General features: G+C 36.4%; 1 protein-coding gene across 1 annotated transcript; it reads left to right on the top strand.

Moving 5' to 3' along the window:
• Positions 1–9,281: 9,281 nt before the first annotated feature.
• Positions 9,282–10,583, top strand: LOC107954591 (uncharacterized). The gene has a single exon (XM_016890193.1). It carries the CDS (start codon positions 9,282–9,284, stop codon positions 10,581–10,583), a length of 1,302 nt encoding a protein of 433 aa, XP_016745682.1.
• The last annotated feature ends 3,229 nt before the right edge of the window (positions 10,584–13,812 follow it).

Genomic DNA, 13,812 nt, shown 5'->3' with positions numbered 1-13,812 from the left:
TATAGTAAGTTTTCGTTTTGGTCACTTAACTAAAGAAAGTTACAATTTGGTCACTAAACTTTTCGAAATTGTTTTTTTATCACCCAACTATTAAGTAACACTTTTTTATTGGTATAATAATAATTTTAGTCATCAATTTTTATACTTTAATGTCTATTTAAAGTCTATGTGCTTTGACTATTGGTATTGAAATAAAGGATTGCAATATATTGTCACATGGCAAAATCTTGTATTTATATTCCAACAAAATTAAAGTTTGTATACTTGATGATTTTTAACTTATCATATATATATATGATATGTGAGCATGTAATGTTCTAATTTTGAAGATATGGTATGAATCACCTGGCTACTTTCCCATGATTGGATGAATACTCAAATTTCTCAAATATCTATCCATTATCTGAAAAATGTATGCAATATTTTTGCACATATAAACATTATGCATGCAGTATTTTTGCTGATATAAACATAAGCATACATTAGATTCTTCACTATCGAAGCATAGTGATGTTTTTTCATTTTCTTAATCATAAAATCAATGTTGAGACATTAATCAAGACTAAACTTGTCTCTTTTAATGATACAATCCAACATTGAGGAGGAGAAAAATAGATAAAATTTCAAGGGAATAATGAAGATTTTTGGAAGCAATTTCTCTATACATTTCCTTTTTTTTTTCCTTCCAAACGAAAAACGCGTAGGTGTGGAAATTGGGGGATGATAGATGAGTGATAGATGTTGTCTCCAGGAAGAATCCAAGAAAGAGTCCACAAAATGGAGCCTACAATAATTATAAGTGTTGGACGGTTTGTGTTTTACATTATCATATTTACTTTATAATTATAAAGTATTAACTAATTGTGTTTTACATGCTTAACTAGTTTCTTATGTAACATACTTCTAATTATTTTTATTTCATTAATTATATATTTATTTTTATTAATTAGTGTATTTAATTATTATTATTTAAAGATATTTGATTATTTATTTAAAAATGTATATTATTTTATGTAATGTAAAATAATTAAAATATTCTATTAGACTTAACACATAATTTGGTACTTGAGTTTGACACTTTTTTCTAATGTGATACTTTTGTTATTTTTTAGTCTAATCAAGTACCTGTATTTAACAAAAGTTATATATTTTGACACCCAAAACTAATGATGTTAATTTTTTAGTGTTAATTCGAGTTTTAGGGTTGGTTTGATGAAAATTAATTGCTAATCATGTATTTTCATCAAATCAACTCTAAAACCCGAATTAAATCACATCCATTGGACTATATTTGCCAAATTAAATACAAAATTAAATAAATCCATAATTAACACTAAATTTATTCTATTAACAAAATTATGAAAAAATCAAAGTTAATAATATTAGCAATTAACTATCATCAAATCAATTCCCAGACCCGAATTAAACACTAAAAAATTAACATTGTTACTTTTGAATACCAAAATATAAAACTTTTGTCAAATACATGTAACAAATTGAACCAAAAAAACAAACAAACAAGAGTACCACATTAGAAAAAGTGTCAAACTTAAGTACCAAATTATGTATTAAATCATTCTATTACAAGATATTGTTTAATTATAAATTCCAATATTTAAATTAAAAAAAAAGTGTAATTCAAATACAAATATAAAGTGCAATTCAATATTTATCTAATTTTATCTACTAAAAAAAAATAACATTCTTCACTTTTTTTTCTTTTGGTGAATTACAATAACAGGACAAAATTCAAACGACAATTACGACTAACATGATTCGAACTCAAACTACATCTGGGATAGTGACCATCTTGACGATCAAACCATCACACATTAGATTCAATTTTTTCTCACTTTGTTGTTTTATTCAACAAAATTTTCTATGAAACATGTGTTGTTCCAATAGGGCCGGAAGCGTGTAAATTATTGTACTAAAAAATCACACAAAGTTCAATTCCCAGGGAAAAGAGGTGGATCACATGGATCTCTTATAAATACCAAGTCTTTCTTTAGTCAGAATATCCCTTCTATAGTAATTTAATAGCACAATTAAATACTACTATTATACCCTCAAATATTGAAAGAAAAATAGGACAAGAAAAAACACAAGAGTTTTAACGAGGTTCGGTAAATTATACCTACGTCCTCGGGCACTAACACCAGATGATAACTTTATTATCTCCAAAATATTACAAACAAATAGAATTCCTTAAGAATTCTCAAATGGGAGAAGAGAGAAAACTAAGAGAGAAAAATTGGTTGGGATAGTTGAAATGAGAAATGGTTAGGCCTATTTATAGTTAAGGTTCAAGGACTAACTTACAAATGGCCTAAAAAATTAGAGATCAAACTTGCAATTATCCCATTCAACTTTAAACTCAACTTGCCAGCCACTTTTTACTTTATTTTTTCTGTGCCAATTGCACCTATTTTTGACTTTTCAACAACATGAACCTTCATTTTTTTTATTCTTGGTATAATATTTATTTTTCATAATGTTTATAATATTTTATATGTAATACTATAATTTACTACAAATATTTCATATTTTTATGTAATACTATATTTAATATATAACTTTGTTTAAAATAATGTGCAATGTTTAAAAATTAAGAACAAATTTTTTTATAATTTAATATTTGTATTTATCAAACAATCTAATTATATTTCTAGTATAACACCCACCATTGAAACAACACTTCCCAAGCTTTCCAAGAAAGAAAAATATGATCGAATATCTCGATCCCTTAAAAAAACATTTTGAAGGTATACCTTTCTGGAATAACAGCAGAAATATGGTTTCGTCAATATGGGATCTTTTGTTAGCAGGAATTGAAGCCATTTAATTAGTGTTAAGGACCTATATAAACGACAAAATGTAGCTATTTAAATACCATTTAAGCAACACAAAAACACAGTACAGGTTCCCATGGCGTTTGATGACAAAGATAAAAGATGATTATATTTCGGCCTATTACCTGCTTCTTCATGGAGCAATCCAACTTTCTCTACACTTTTGTCTCAAAGTTGGATTATATTTCTTCAACCTATATTGAAAATATGGGTGTAAGTTTATACATACAACAAAATATTTAAAAAATATTTTGAGAGGTAGAGGTATCCTAATTGTAGAGCCACCTCTCTGTTGGCTAAATCATTCTGGGATTTCACTTCCAGGTATAATAACATCAGTCACTTGGTAAATAAAACCATAAATTCCCAAGTATGAGAGGGAAAGAAAGAGTGATTAGTTAACCTTATGATGTTTTATCAACAATGTTAGTGCACCAATGATAAAGTCAGAGGAAAATTATGCACCAATCAATTGGAATTTCCTTCAATCTATCCTCTATTTAAGTTAGAGGAAAAGATGGTCCAAATGAGATGATACTTGAGAAGTTTAATGTTGAATTAAAATAAATTCATTATTCATGTCAGGTTAATATCATTAAATTGTCGGTTTAATCAACATTTGCAACAAAAAAATCCATAATTTGACTCAAAATAAAATGTTGAGGGCTAAATTGCTGAAAAGAAAAAAAATATAAGGGTCAAATTGTTAAAATTTATAAACTCTAGAACCTTTTGTCATTACGCCTAGTTTAAAAGGTTTTATTGACATTACAATTAGATTACTATTTGAATTTACATTTTGCAAACAACAAATTGAAAAAAAAAATCATTTAAAATAATTTAATATAATTTACATCACATTATATGTAAGAAAACAACAACTAATTTTTTAACATGCATATATATATATATTTTAAATTATTAATAATTTTTTTTAAACATTATTATTATTTTTAATACATGCATATATATTATGTGTATATTTATGTAGTTTATTAATAGTTTTTTAATATTATGATTATTTCTAATATGCATATGTTATGTATTTACCTCTAATACTATATATTGTATATCTCTAACACTATTATGCTATTATTATTATTATTATTATTATTATTATTATTATTATAATCATTCATTATTATTTATCGTTATTATAAATATATTGTTTTCATTCTTATTAATATATTATTATTGTTTTCCATCTTATTATTATTAGCATTATCATCTTGTTATTAGGTTAGTTAATTTTATATAGGTATTATTATGTTATTATACATATTCTCTCTGTATTTACTTATATTATTATTACTATTATCATTATGATTTATTACTTTATTATTATCATTATTACTGCCATTGTATTATTATTATATTTTTATCCATTACTCTTTAAATACACTTATTTTATTTTTTTATTCTTCAATCACTTTATATATTATTTACTTATTTATATATACACATACATATATACACTTTCATACATCATTCCAAAATTATTATTTGTATTATTACTATTATTAATATTGTTATCATCATTACTATACTATCACTCGTTGGTTTTACATAATGATTGTTTATTTATCACTAGTTCTTTCTAATTTCGAATATTTCCTAGCTTGTTCGTTATTTTCTTTTTATTCTTTTTATTCATTTATTTGTGCTCTAATCATTGCTATCGTTCACATTCGTGTTTATGTTATGCCCATCAATACTAAAATTTTTATTTGCTCATGCATTCTCTATTATCTCGTTTTATTACGAATTTGTGTTTTATCCAACCCAAAATTACTTCTTTTATAAAGGCAATACTCCGTATTTGGAATTTCGAGAAAATTGTGCCCTAACTTACTGGGTTTCGATTTTTCTCGTTTAACCAAAATAACGGAATATTCTTTTAAACCACAATATGAGTTTTAAAAATGCTTTTTTTCGGAGATACGAGGTGTGGTGCCCTAACTTACCGGGTATGACATTCTGTTACCTCGAAATAAGATTTTTCACAAATAAAGGCAATATTCGGTGTTCGGGAATTCGAGGAAACGTGCCCTAACTTACTGGGTTTCAATTTTCCTCGTTCACCCTCATTAACCGAATATCCTTTTTAAAAGGAGTTAAAATACATTAATTTTAAATAAAAGGCAAGCTCAGTTTCAAAGTTCGAGGTGTCGTGTCCTAACTTACTGGGCATGATATTTTATTACTTCGAGATGAGAGAGTCCTTAACATCCGTTTTAATTTATTTAATCATTTTTAGCGTTAATATAAAGAGGGATCGTATTTTAAATTCTTTCAAGTTTTCAAATCTTCGACACTAAGACATTAATTAATCAACTAGGTACCAATTTTGGGCGTATTAAGGGTGCTAATCCTTCCTCGTGCGTAACCGACTCCCAAACTCGTTTTCTGATTTTTCGTAGACCAAAAATTATCGTTTTAGTAAATCTTGACTTTTATTAAAATGATTAATTTAAGGTGATCCGATCACACCTCATCAAAAAAGATTGGTGGCGACTCCCGTTTTTTGTTTTCATTTTTCAAAATCTAAGTCGATTCCCGTTTTTCCAAAAAAATGGTTACGACAGCTTGGCGACTCCACTAGGGACACGAATGAGAGAGTCAAGCAACAAGTTGATTAACTCTTGTCTTTTTATCGAAAATTGAAAATTTGGTTTTGAAATACGATCCTCTCATTGCATTTCATCAGCTATTTTTGTGGCACAATACCTGCTGCGTTGGTTCGAGTCTTTAAAAAGTTTTGCATACTGCATTGCATGACCGCTGTGGTCACACCCCTTTAAGTAGGAGTGAGAAACTACTCCTTCGTGAGGTTTTCACCTCCGTGCAGGATAGTGGATCGCTTTCGGGATACATCCGTACCTATGTCTTCGTGAGATTTTCATCTCCGTGCAGCCATAGGGAAATGTATTCCCCTGAATTGAACTCGGTCTGTATGAGCCTATAATGGGTGAAAATCGAGGAATCTGCTGGTTCAGGTACCCTTATTCTAGAATCAAACCCCATGTAGCGAGCCTTAAGAACCCACCCTAGGTAGAGCCACTCCGAAACCCTAGTGGTTACCTGAGCAAGTGCTATATTTATTATTATTTGTTTGCTTTGAACTGCGTATAAATTATTGACTTGCTTTGTTTTACTTTTATTGTATTTGCATGGCATTTTCATCATAAAAGGTGTTGATTGGCATTCGGTTCCTAAACAGATAGCTTATCATGGAAAATGGGTTTTTTGATAAAGTAGAAGACAACGCGGCTGTCCGGATATGGGCTGAGACAACACAACAAGAGAAAGGTGACAGTCTTACCAAGGGGTATGTGTCAGAGCTATGGAATTTTACTCGAATCAGCGTAACTTAGAATAATCTCCAAGAGATGAAAGAAATATGGGGCCAGTGGGACGACGAGGTCAAACAGCTATTCTATTGTCATTACGGTGATTTACCTTATCTGCTCGATGTCAAGGTAGACGAGCACCTGTTTCGAGCCCTTGCCCAATATTGGAATTCTGCTTACAGTTGCTTCACTTTCGGGAAGGTAGATTTGGTACCTACTATAGAAGAATACACGACCTTGCTTCATTGCCCAAAGATTCAGGTAGACAGAATTTATGCCAGACCTGCTAACGTCCCAGCATTTTCAAAAAAACTGATGAACATCACGAGGATGAGCGAACAGTGGGTGACAACCCGGATCAAACAAAAATGAGATTGTAAATGTATTCATTGGAGGAACCTAAGGGATCTAATCTTAGCATACCCCGACGTGAAGAAAAGGGTAGATGTCTTCGCCTTGAGCATTTATGGATTGGTCATCTTCCCTAAGGCTTTAGGACATGTAGACGAGGCTGTGGCCGACCTTTTTGATAGGCTTGGTAAAGGAACCACACCTGTACCCACAATCTTGGCTGAAACTTTCAGATCATTAAATGCTTGTAGAAGAGCGGGTGAAAGGAGATTTATTGGATGTGCACAGCTCTTGCTATCCTGGTTCCACAACCATTTTTGGAAAGTGGAAAAGGTCTCATATCGTATCTTCTCTGAAAATTACTCTCCGCTGAAAGAGTTAGTGGCTACACCGAGGTGAGATGATGTAACAGAAGAAAATTGGATGACGGTTCTCCAAAATCTGCAAGAAGAAGATGTTGAATGGAGAGCCCCGTGGATGGTTCCTGATGAAATATTATACCGATGCGGAGACTTCGATTGGGTTCCCTTGTTAGGAGTATGGGGGGCCGTCGAGTATGCTCCTCTGCTTACATTACGACAATACAGATCCAGACAGTTTACACCACCAACATACGGGTTAGCCCAGTGCGAGTTCATGTTCACAGGGAATAATTACAAAAAAAAAGTTCGCGAGATATCAAATGCCTGGAACCAGACTCGTAAAATAAAGAAGTTTGCTGCCAATCCTATGACTACTCCTGAGTACGACCGATGGTGGAATCAGAGGATTAACGACAACATCCCTACATCAGATCAAGGGAATCCTCAGTCAATAGAAGAGCACTTGAAAGTAATCCCATCTGAGCTGGAAATCATCAGGCAAGATTTCGAGAGAAAGAGTCTGGAGTTAGAAAAAAGGATCGAGCATTTGGAAGAAGAAAAGATGCAGTTAGGGTTAGACGTTGATGCCCAGAAACTAGAAGCTGAAAGACTCAGAAAAGGGAAAAACAAGGCTGAAGAGGACTTAGACAGTTTGAAAATGGACTATAAGAAGCTGCGCAGATCAATGAGAACCGCTGGGTTAGGAAAAACATCCGAACAATGGCGACATGAAGTTAAAGAAGAACAAAGCAAAGCCAACCAGTGGGAGGAAAAATTTCGCGATGCTCAAGCTCGAGAAGGTGCTCTGAAAAAAAGTTTGGTAGAAAGCCAGAATGAGAAAGAAGGGTTAAAGATCCGGGTATCAGAGTTAGAGAGGTCATTGTATCAGTATCGCTCGCGTAACTCTACAATCGAGTTGAAAGCTAGTCAGAACAGAATCAAAGAATTGAAAAAGAATATAGAAGAACTCAAAACAGTGCTGCAAAATTCCTCGAGGTAAATAACGAGCGATGGAAGGAGCAACTTCATCAATCTCAAGACCAAGTCAGGAGCAGGGACTACATCATGGGCGAAGCTTTGACTCAAGTACGAGAAGTGGCTAACCACTTGCAAATATTAGCAGTACAAGCCGATGTGCTGAGTTTAAAATACGAGTCAGAATCGGACCGAGGCCAAAAGCTAGCTTGGCTTCTTAGACAGGTCAAAGCCTTAAGTATCAGGGCCAAGCCTTATATGTAATCTATTTTATGTAAAGAAACTTGTTTTCTAGAAAAGTTACTCTAATGAAATTGAATTGGAATCAACGTTTTTTTTGCATTCATTACATTCATGCATCGGCATTGCATCACACGTACTAAAACTCACAGAAAACCTTAAAAATCGTGACAGTTACCCTAGAACATCGTTACGGTACAAGAGGAAAAACAAGAGCAATGGATCAAAGGTTAGAGAGATTGGAACAAATGCAAAAAGAGATGCAGGATCAACTACAAACACGTATGCAAGAACAGCTGGCCAAAATCCAGCAAGATGTAAGGGACCAGATGCTGGAGTCCCAAAGGAGTATGATGGATCAATTAACGCGTCTATTGGCTGGTGGATTAGAAAAAGGGAAAAGCCCCATGATCAATACCAGAGATGACAACGAAGATCCCGTCTACCCTCCGGGGTTTGTCCCAGCAGACATTCAAACACAACCTGATGTGTACCCAAGAAGGCCATCAGTCACAATCAGGCCTCAACCATTTCAAGCCGATGTCTCGGCACAGATGAATTATCAGACTGGTTCGGGCTCTAATCCGGGGGACAATCCAACCAACCCTGTGGTCCTCAATCTCGATGAAGTAATAGAAGCAGAAAAGACAAGGGTAGAACTCCCGAGAGAGCTTGAAGAAAAATGTAGATGGTTGGAAGAAAAATTTAAAGAAATGGAAAACACCGACTATCGTGGTGGAATCGACGCTAAGGAATTAAGTTTGGTTCCAGACCTGGTACTTCCCCCCAAGTTCAAAACTCTGGAATTTGAGAAATACAACGGGACTAGCTGTCCCGAAGCTCACATCACTATGTTCTGCAGACGAATGGCAGGCTATGTGAATAATGACCAACTATTGATCCACTGTTTCCAAGAAAGTCTGGTTGGGGCCGCTTCTAGGTGGTACAACCAACTGAGTCGTAACCAGATCAGTTCATGGAGGGATTTAACACAGGCTTTCATGAAGCAGTATAGTCACGTGACAGACATGGCTCCTGATAGAGTCATGTTACAGAACATGGAGAAGAAACAAAATGAGAGTTTCAGGCAATACGCCCAAAGATAGAGAGAGGTAGCAACGCAAGTTCAACCACCTCTTCTGGAGAAAGAAATGACCATGCTCTTTATCAATACGCTGAAGGCTCCATTCATCAACCACATGCTAGGGAGCGCTACTAAAAGCTTCTCGGACATAGTAATGTCTGGAGAAATGATAGAGAACGCGATAAGATGTGGAAGGATTGAAGCAGGGGAAAGTGCTAAGAAATCAGCCCCGAGAAGGAAAGAGAATGATGTGAACAACACGAGTATGTATAATAAACCAGTCACTATGAGCCAACCAAAGGTGGTGACTACCAGCCATCAGGGCTTCTCAAGACGAGACTTCAACCCAAGGCCTAACACTGAAAGAGTCCAGTTTACGCCTATCCCAATGTCCTACAAGGAATTGTACCAGAGCTTATTCGATGCCCATGTAGTGTCGCCCTTCTACCTAAAGCCAATGCAACCCCCATTCCCCAAATGGTATGACGCAAACGCCCAATGCGAATACCATGCAGGAGCCACAGGGCACTCGATAGAAAACTGCACCACTTTCAAGAAGCTGGTTGAAAGACTCATCAACATGGGCATCGTGAAATTTGATGATACACCTAGTGTAGGAAACCCATTACCTAATCATGGGGATAAGGGTATAAATGCTATAATCGAGAGTTCAGGGAAGGAAATTAAGATGAATGTTGCAGAAGTGAATACTCCACTAAAAGAAGTATGGAAGAAAATAGTGGAAAAAGGGTTGGTAACACAGAATTCAAGGGACAGACACCAAAGAGCAAAGAGTTATTGCGAGTTCCATAATCAAGAGGACCATGAGATTCAGAAATGCAGCGAATTCAGGGTTCTAGTACAAGGGTTAATGGATAATAAGGAGCTAGAATTCTTCGAGTATGTTAGGAACCCAGAAGGAACAGACGTGTGTGCTTCAGAAGAAGGGTCGACGAGGAATGCTTGTAAAATCAACCACCCATTGGTTATCATATCACGCCTAAGAACTAATGAAGACGGGACACAAGTTGCACCAAAAGTAGTGATCCAAAAGCCCGTTGCTTTCCCTTATAAAGATAGCAAAAGGGTACCGTGGAATTATAGCTGCAATGTGACGATCCTGGGAAAGAAGAGCCCAGCCAGTGCTTCACAAGAAAACCAAGATGTAGGTTTTTTTACACGCAGTGGGAGATGTTATGTTCCCGAGGGTACAAGAACCAAAATTGCCGAAGAAAAGGTCCCAACAGTTGAGCAAAGGAAAGAAAAGACGGTCGGGTTTGAATCGCCAGTCAATAAGTCTGTAACCGAGAATGAAGCTAGAGAATTCTTAAAATTTTTAAAACAAAGTGGGTATAGCGTCGTTGAATAGCTACATAAGCAACCGGCTCGCATTTCAGTGCTAGCTTTACTTTTGAGCTTAGAAACGCATCGGAGCGCGTTAATGAAAGTGCTGAATGAGACATACGTCGTGCATGTCATCTCTGTCAACAAACTGGACCGCCTGGTCAACAATATCAGCGCCGACAATTTTATTTTCTTTAACGACAACGAAATACCACTTGGAGGTATGGGGTCCACAAAGGCCCTGCACATTACCACGCGTTGTAAGGGATACACATTACCGGGAGTATTGATCGATAATGGATCAGCACTAAACGTCTTACCCCTATCCACACTGAATAGGTTGCCCGTGGATAGTTCCCATATGAAGACATGCCAAAATGTAGTAAGGGCGTTTGACGGTACTGAAAGGAAAGTAATGGGGAGAATTGAATTACCCCTTCAAATCGGTCCTAGCACGTACGAGGTAGATTTCTTAGTAATGGACATCAAACCCTCTTACAATTGCCTATTGGGAAGACCATGGATCCACTCGGCAGGGGCAGTGCCGTCATCATTACATCAGAAGCTCAAACTTATAACCGAGGGTCGATTGGTGACTATAAATGCGGAGGAAGACATCATTGCATCTGTTACCAGCAATGCACCATATGTGAGGACAGATGATGAAGCCATAGAATGTTCTTTTTGATCATTGGAATTTGTAAATGCGACCTTTGTTATCGAAGGAAATAAAGTCCCGACACCCAGACTTTCCAAAACCACAAGAATGGGACTACAACTGATGGTTGGGAAGGGAACCTTGCTAGGGAAAGGACTTGGAAGAAGCCTACAAGGAAGGGTCAAAGTACCTATGCTCACGGACAAACGGGACCACTTTGGCTTAGGATTCAAGCCAGATGCGAGACAAAAGAAAGAGAAGCAAGAGAAGAAACAAGAAAGGAGAAGAGCGCGTTTAAACGGGGAAGAGGTTAAATGGAAGCCAATAACCTTTCCCCATATATCCAGAATATTCGTGTCGGGAGGAACTATTTATGCCAAAGGAAGATCGACGGGAAAAGAGTCCGCTGAAGAAATGTTGGAAAGCTTAAGCATTAATGCCACGTTCGAAGAAGGAACTGGAGAAGAGAATGGGGCGGGCATTCGCCCTTATGAGCCAGAAAGTGTCTTGAATAATTGGACTGCGGAAGAGATTCCTGTAGTCTTTAGAACTAACACAGAGTAATGCCCAAAACACGCTTATTACCCTAGGCCTATGAGTAATAAGTGTCTTTGTGAAATAGGCCTATGTTCAAAGTCGTTATTTCAATGAAATGCATCCTTTTGTCTTATTCAGTGTAAATATTCTTTTATTCTTTCATTCATAATCATACCGTACATACCTTTGTTCTTAGATTCTTTTGTTCTTTGCATCTTCCTTTATGCCTAAAACAGGTCTCCAGATATCAATGATGTGAGTGACCTTGCTACTAATTCAGAGTCTCCTTTTGAGCGTGATATGTGTCTAGAGGGATCCGAGGATTTTGGAGATGACAGAGATTGTAACTTATCCCCCGATTTGTTAAGAATGGTAGAACAAGATGAGAACCAGATTTTACCTCACAAAGAGTCAGTAGAAGTCATGAACTTGGGAGATGAACTAGAAAGGAGAGAAATAAAGATCGGAGCTTGCATCACCACAGAGACAAAGCGGCACCTTATTGAGTTACTCCAAGAGTTCAAGGATGTCTTTGCATGGTCATATCAGGATATGCCTGGGCTAAGTACTGACATTGTGGTACACAAGCTCCCCATCAAAGAAGAATACAAGCCAGTTCAGCAAAAGCTTCGAAGGATGCGGCCCGATGTTCTGTTGAAAATAAAAGAGGAGGTCAAGAAGCAATTTGATGCTGGTTTCTTACAAGTAGTTAAGTACTCAGAATGGGTAGCCAACCTCGTCCCCGTCCCTAAAAAAGATGGAAAGGTACGGATGTGTGTAGACTACAGAGACTTAAACAAAGCCAGCCTGAAGGATAATTTCCCGTTGCCTCATATTGATACCTTAGTGGATAACACGGCAGGTTACTCACTCTTCTCCTTCATGGATGGTTTCTCGGGGTACAATCAGATCAAGATGCATCCTGCAGACATGAATAAAACCACATTTGTGACCATGTGGGGAACCTTTTGCTATAAAGTAATGCCGTTCGGATTGAAAAATGCGGGAGCAACATATCAGAGAGCCATGGTAACCCTATTTCATGATATGATGCATAAAGAAATTGAAGTCTATGTCGATGACATGATCGCCAAATCTCGGACTGAAGAAGAGCATGTACAAGTCTTGAGAAAATTATTTTTGAGGTTGAGAAAATTCCAGTTGAAACTCAATCCCGCAAAATGTACTTTCGGAGCCAGGTCAGGAAAACTGCTAGGATTCGTGGTCAGTGGAAAAGGGATTGAGATTGACCCAGATAAAGTCAAAGCTATACAAGAGTTACCTCCACCACGTACTCAGAAGGAAGTTCGAGGATTCCTAGGAAGACTAAATTATTCGCTCGGTTTATTTCACAACTAACCGAGAAATGTGACCCCATAATTCGTCTCCTTAAGAAACACAACCTTGGTGGTTGGGACGAGGAATACCAGAAGACTTTTGACAAAGTTAAGCAATATTTGTCTAATGCCCCAGTGTTGACACCACATAATCCAAATAAGCCACTGATACTGTATTTGACGGTATTTGAAAATTCTATAGGATGCGTGCTTGGCCAACACGATGAATCGGGAAGGAAAGAAAGAGCGATATATTACCTCAGTAAAAAGTTTACTGAGTGTGAGACGAGATACTCGTTCATTGAAAAGTTGTGCTGTGCTTTGATCTGGACAACCCGAAGACTGAGACAATACATGTTGTACCATACAACCTGGCTGATCTCTAAAATGGATCCTCTGAAATACTTGATGGAGTCAACTGCCTTGAATGGGAGAATGGCCCGATGGCAAATTCTACTTTCTGAGTTCGATATAGTCTATGTGAACCAGAGGGCCGTAAAAGGGAGTGCGATAGCAGATTTCCTAGCCAGCAGAGCCCTAGAGGACTACGAGCTTCTGAACTTTGATTTCCCAAATGAAGATCTAATGTGCATAGCAACCACTGAAGAAGACCCTCAAGAAGGCCACCCTTGGAAGCTAAACTTTGACGGAGCATCAAATGCTGTGGGTAACGGAATCGGGGCAGTCCTGGTATCCCCGAACGGAGATCATTATCCATTCAC

Source organism: Gossypium hirsutum, chromosome A11 (genome assembly GCF_007990345.1).
Source record: "Gossypium hirsutum isolate 1008001.06 chromosome A11, Gossypium_hirsutum_v2.1, whole genome shotgun sequence".
NCBI lineage: Eukaryota > Viridiplantae > Streptophyta > Magnoliopsida > Malvales > Malvaceae > Gossypium > Gossypium hirsutum.
The sequence above is the reverse complement of the archived record's forward strand: the minus strand, read 5'-3'. Positions and strand labels throughout refer to the sequence as shown.